At 44.2% G+C, this 6,162-nt stretch overlaps 1 protein-coding gene across 1 annotated transcript; it reads left to right on the top strand.

Moving 5' to 3' along the window:
- Positions 1-830: 830 nt before the first annotated feature.
- On the top strand, positions 831-3,570 carry MELLADRAFT_85987 (uncharacterized protein; the record flags this gene model as incomplete). Its single annotated transcript, XM_007409580.1, has 13 exons — positions 831-1,034; positions 1,118-1,434; positions 1,505-1,690; positions 1,774-1,806; positions 1,872-2,017; positions 2,078-2,213; positions 2,270-2,324; positions 2,390-2,419; positions 2,490-2,567; positions 2,635-2,808; positions 2,876-3,055; positions 3,128-3,304; positions 3,385-3,570. The coding sequence occupies 13 exons, from the start codon at positions 831-833 to the stop codon at positions 3,568-3,570; spliced, it is 1,902 nt and encodes a 633-aa protein (XP_007409642.1).
- Between the last annotated feature and the right edge of the window lie 2,592 nt (positions 3,571-6,162).

Raw genomic sequence — 6,162 nt, 5'->3', positions numbered from 1 at the left:
TCTCAGATAGGAGAAGATGGGAGAACGTCTTGAATCGAAGTAGGGGATATTCGTCTCTCAAGACACGAATTGGTGAAACAAGGGATGATCCCCTTGACATAAGCTAGACGGGCGGGATTTGGTCTCTACACGATGGCCGTTTGACTTTGGCCGCTTCGTACACACGTTAAATTTCCGCTTGGGCGGCTCAGCCCAAGAATGTATGCCGAGTCCGGGCTTGTGTATGCGAACTCCTCCGGTGTGCAGGTCACATGGTCATAAATCAGAACGGCATTCTTGTGCCATACTGTCATACATATGCACTTACAATAGAATGTCGATGGACAAAAGTTGGTATGTATCACGTTTCGGATCTTGCGAACTTGCTCACAAGATCACCGGTGAACAAGATGTATCATGCGTGCGATATACAGTCGACTTCCATATGCTGGGCCTCTACTTCTTACGTCACACTAAACTCTTCGAAATGTTTGGAGGCAATACAATCAGGCCTGAGCTGTGTCCTTTAGTTTGGCACATTGCTCGACTGAAATGATCTCCTGATTCAATGCACCTATGTCATTTCTCCTGTGTTTTGAGTTTGAAGCGAGCTCGTTCGGTTTGAGGTATGTGGTTTTCAAGCAGAAGGGATAGTCACCGCCGGGCTTGGGTAAAGCAAACTAACTCTTTCTCGCGCGTATGCTTCGCTGTACCTACTCACAGTTTAGAGCATACAAAGAGGACTCAACCGAACTTTATATTTTCCGCACATCGTCTCGCGTCGGGCTCAAGCACCAAATTGACCTCAAAGCATCACACCATTCTCAGGCGCCTTTTCATCGTCGTATACCATGCGGAAGACGTCGGGATGGATTCAGGTCTGGGTCACGGTGGGGTTGCGAGTCTTGGTCAATATGCATAAGCCCGATATCGCAACAGCATATGTCTTACGTCCGAGGGACCTGGCGATTTCTCAATCACCTACGGGCGGCTATGCACCCACGAAGATCGACTGTCCTGCTGATTTACGCATTCGGGATGCTAACATGTATCCAGTTCGTACAATTCTTGCAGTGATGATATTCAATTCTCCATTGCGTTTTAGGATAGAGTCTCTGATGTAAGATATACATGATAGTGGGGTTTAAGTCAAGGAGAAGAGGCATATATATCAAGCAAAGCAAATCTTTCAATACCTCTGTGGTCAGATTTCTTGAAACAAGCTGGGTTGAAGGATTTTGATATTGAAAATTTCTTAGACAGAGCGACCACAAATGGAGCCCGTGCTGGTGATACTGTGCCCAATGTCGCACTGGCTTTGTCTGGGGGAGGAAATCGTGCACTATTGTACTCTTCATCAATTTTGGATGCTTTCGATTCCAGGAATCCAGAGGCCATGAAAGCACGAACTGGTGGAATCTTACAACTTGCGAATTATGCTACAGGGCTATCAGCGTTTGTCTCAAGCAATTTGTCTATCAATCAAATCAAAAAGCTGTTAATGTAAATTTTTGTTTGATCACAGGGGATCGTGGCTCTTGGGTAGTTGGGCGACCTCAAACTTCGAGAGATTCCCTTCACTCAATCAAACGGTTTGGGGTTACACCAAGAAAAATGGTTATCTCAGCTGGCGCAATCTGAAGAAGTACCCCAAATATTATTCGGATACAAAGAAGAAGAAGAAAGCCGGATTTGCCGTCAGTTTTGTAGAGTTAGTTTCAACACCTGTGCCAGATTTCTTGCTCTTTAACTTCCCGACCCATCTCAATGACCCAACTGTGATTCCTCCTCTAGCATATGGGCACGGATGCTGGGTACACAGTTCATGTAAGTCATTGAACCCAAGTGAAACAGAAAAAATAGAGGCTGATACGCTTGCTCTTTGAATACAGTAAAGATCCAGAAAAAGGCAAGGGCGTGCTCTTCTCATCTGTAAGAGAAACACCAGCATACAAAGACCGCATATTTCCGTTGCCTATCTTGGTGTCCCTATCTAGGCCAGGCACAGGCAAAATGATAACACTGCAAAGTCCAATGTGTAAGTTTCCCCAGCTGAAATACCTGAGCATCGGCTCACGGTTTGTTTTTCAATCACCAGACGAGTTTACTCCAGAAGACTTTGGAATATGGCATCCTCTTTTGAACGCTTCGATACCTATGGAATACCTCGGGAGTAAAGCCTCCGCTATGAACGATCAAGCTATAACTTGCACAAAAGGTTTCGACAATATGGGGTACTTATATTCTTCTTATAAATCCCGCATGTATTGGCATTCTTGACTTACCCAAGTGTGTGGGATGATGCTTATGACATTTTCGGGCCCAGTTTCTTGATGGCACGTTCAGTAATAGATCAATCTCCTTCAAAATTTCCTGACCGCCCTAACACAGGAAATTTGCCTCACTTTAGGGTGCTTCGAGTAATGTCTTCAGCTTTCAGGTGAGCCATATTTTCAAAACGACTATACCGCACTTATCCAAGGTCTATGTGAATGACAATTGCTCTACAGGACGGCTCGGATCCGGACCCACCATTTTGGGCAAAGCTCCTGAAGCTGTTCATCAAGGGTGAATTTTATGAGGCATTGGTTAGTACCATTAACTAGCTTCTCCGTAACCACGACCAATCGAAAGTGTTGATAATTTTACCATCAGGTTCCGAATCCCTTCCAAGGAAAAGCAGTTGGAATGTTTGGCGACGTGGGATTTGAAGACTCGAATTTAGACACCCTCCTACTCGCTGATGGTGCCATGGCTTCGGAGAATCTACCTCTCTTCCCTTTGATACAGCCAGCCAGAAATGTAGACATCATACTGGCTATAGACTCGGTGAGTTGAGAAATTTGACGGTGAGTGCGAGTACCTGTCAAGCTAACATGAATTAGTTGTTTTGTAGACCGTTAATGGACACTCATTTGAAAATCCAAACGTCCATGGTTGTCAGTATTATCTCAAACTTCCACTCAACTCACAGCTTGCTCAACTCCTTTGTAACAACAGATCCAAATGGCACTACCTTATACTTAACTTCTCTCAAACTGCAAGACCCAAACTACCAAGGTTACGCATTCCCAAAGTCAGTGGCCAAGTCCTATGCCTGAAGTTTCGCTCTCAATTGAATAGAGAACACTATTGATTTATGTTTGAGGGGTATTTAAATCACAGAGTACCCAACGCAATGGATGGCAGCTTTACCTCTGCTGGATATGATAGAAGACCGACACTGTTCGGATGTGAGGATCCCAACGCACCCCTGATACTCTACCTTCCCAACCATTTTGTATCAGCACAAACAGACATGCCAACCATGCAAACGGACTACACTGTAAGAGCTCTTCATTACATTTGGTCACTGACGAGCAAGTTGACATATCTGCATTTCTGAACCCTTTATTGTTTGAGAAGTGGCAAGAGATTGATGGATTCTTTCAAAACGGTTTCCATATTGCAACTCAATCCAACTCGTCATATGTTGATCCTGAATGGCCTGCATGTTTGGCTTGTGCAATGATCGAAAAGCAAAGGATTCGAAATTCACAAGCCCGAACCGGCCAATGCTCTGCTTGCTTCAGTCGATACTGTGCTAAATGAGCAACTCGGCGTCATATAATACATTTTCATTTGAAGAACAATCACTTTGTAATTAATGTTGACCTTTATTTCATTTCTTTTTGTCGCAAAACACCCGCCGCTTTGATTGCAATTTGTGGACTGTTTGAATTTGAGTTTTTTGTTCTTTTTTTTTCCCCAATGTTATTACTACTCAGTTAGCACGGTTTATATGCAAGCAACTTTCGTACAGACTATTCATCATTAATTTAAACTTGATATTGAAATTTCCAAATATCATATTGTCTGGCATAGGGGGCTGGCAGGACCCAGGAATGCCCCTATATAGGGTAGTGATCTGGAGAAGTGCCTTTTAAGCTCCCTTGGATCTCCGGTCCTGCAAAAACACTAAGTCTTCCCAGATCTAAACCTGGTTTCACCCATAGCTGTAAGGGCAGTTTGATCTTCCCACAGACTTTCTTGGAGCCTTTCACCCCCTTTGACAACTCCAAATTTGCACAAACTCTCCCTTCTGAAATTTCAAACTACACAAGCAATCTCCACTCTGTTTGTATGTAAAAACATTATATTCCAAAAACATATCTAGAAAGGGTGAAGAAGATAAGATAATTCAACCCAAGATGTTACATGAGTAAGAGGATAGCAATAATCAAAAGCATAAATGGTCAGAAATGATCAGAGCTGCTCATATCCCATGAATTGTAACACCACGGGACCTCAAAAGGCACTTCTCCAGATCACTACCCTATATAGGGGCATTCCTGAGTCCTGGGCTGGCACCCATATCAATATCAGCTTTACACCACGGGGCGACTTTGAACTGGGACCACATGAAATGTAAGTTGGGTATGAGCACGCCGAGTGGTTGTGCAGAACAGGTGGCCGCAGTGTGAGTGCGGCCACGTGGCCCTCACCCAATGTTTTTCACCTGCTCTACACATCAAGAGAAAGACCACGTCGGCATGGCGTGGTTTACCAGCCAGTCGGCGGGTGAGCTGGTTGGTACGAGCGCAACCTGCCAGCGAGGTGCCCAGCACGTGATTCAGATTGCGTGCCGGTGGTACACGCTGATTTGCCTGCTGAGCACCTGGCTGGCAGGTGAGCTAACCAGCCAGGTGCTCAGCAGGCGATTGAATTTGGATCAGGTGCTCAGCACGTGATCCAGACTGCGTGCCGGTAGTATAAGCTAATTCGTCTGCTGAGCACCTGGCTGGCATGTGAGCTAACCAGCCAGGTGCTCAGCAGACGATTGAATTTGGATCAGGTGCTCAGCACGTGATTCAGACTGCGTGTCGGTAGTATAAGCTAATTCGTCTGCTGAGCACCTTGCGGGCATGTGAGTTGACTACTTCTAAACTGTTGATCATTTCTCAAGATTGAAGAAGCTTCTTTTTCTCACATGACCTGCTGTGGTAATCAAAACCACTCCGAGCTCAGCATTTTATAGCTGAAGCTCTCCTACCTATTCTCAAATTTATATATATTAGTATTTCATCTTTTGCTCGCGGGGACAGACTCTCACTCGGTCTATCTCAAGGGTCAGCAAGTCAAAGCTCAGCTCAACTTTACTCAACTCAAGTTATAATAGTTTATCTTTTAATTTAATAGCACGAGATTTAAATTTAATATATTACAAAGTTGAAAGAGAGAAATTTAAATTTATAGGGAAAAGAAAAGAGTTTAGAGGAGGTAACTGGAAAGTAAAAGAAAAATGAGAGTGATTTAGAGGTTTGATTGAACAAAGTGAAGATCAGCGAGGTTGAAGTAAGAGAAGGATTGGCAAGATCGAGGAGTGATCGGAGTTGAGAGTGATCGTCAACTTTTGGGGCCTAGGACTAAGTAGATCCTAAGGTTGAATGAATCAAAACAGTCAGTCAAGTATCACGAGTAGAGTTAAGAGAAAAGAACTTACAACGAATAAAATAATATATGAGTATAGAACAATCAATTAGCCAGAAAGTATGATCGGATGGAAAGGATGAGTCGTGAGGGAGACGGATCGAAGTGAATATCAGCGGGGTTGAGAAACGATCGGAGCGGTAAAGTTGTGATCTGAACAAGAAGAAAGAAGAATAAATAAACAAACAATTAGTCTAAAAAATACAAGTAGATACAAAGAAAGAACTTACTATATGATGATAGATCAGTGATCAGTGAGAAGAGGATGAACTCACGTTTATCAATTACAGATCGATCAGGTCGCAAGATATTGACAATCTAAGCGATGAATTAATGATCACGCTCACACCCGGGGCCCCGAAGCCACGAGGCGCCCTGGAGGGGCACATGGCCGGGGCCAGGGCTTAGGCCACGTGTGGCCCTCACCACAAGCCCTTCATGACCTTCATAGTGCATGAAGTTCAGCTTAATTCCCCTTCAAAGAGTGCCTTAAGCAGGGAGTAGCACCTGAAGATGAGTTGGGCTATGATCAAAAGTTGTTTCAAGGGCAGGCCACACAGGGCTGGGCAGGGCTGGGCCACGGCCCTGGCCACGAAAAAGGTGCCGGGTGTGAGCGTGAATTAATGAGGAATTAAAAGAAAAAATCGAAACAGGGCTATTAAAATAGAGAATGAATTGCTGGAGATAGAAATAGATTGGTAAAAATAAGGAATC

The sequence above is a fragment of the Melampsora larici-populina genome, assembly GCF_000204055.1.
Source record: "Melampsora larici-populina 98AG31 unplaced genomic scaffold MELLAscaffold_16, whole genome shotgun sequence".
NCBI lineage: Eukaryota > Fungi > Basidiomycota > Pucciniomycetes > Pucciniales > Melampsoraceae > Melampsora > Melampsora laricis-populina.
Note: the sequence above shows the minus strand (reverse complement) of the source record. Positions and strands in the feature narration are given on the sequence as shown.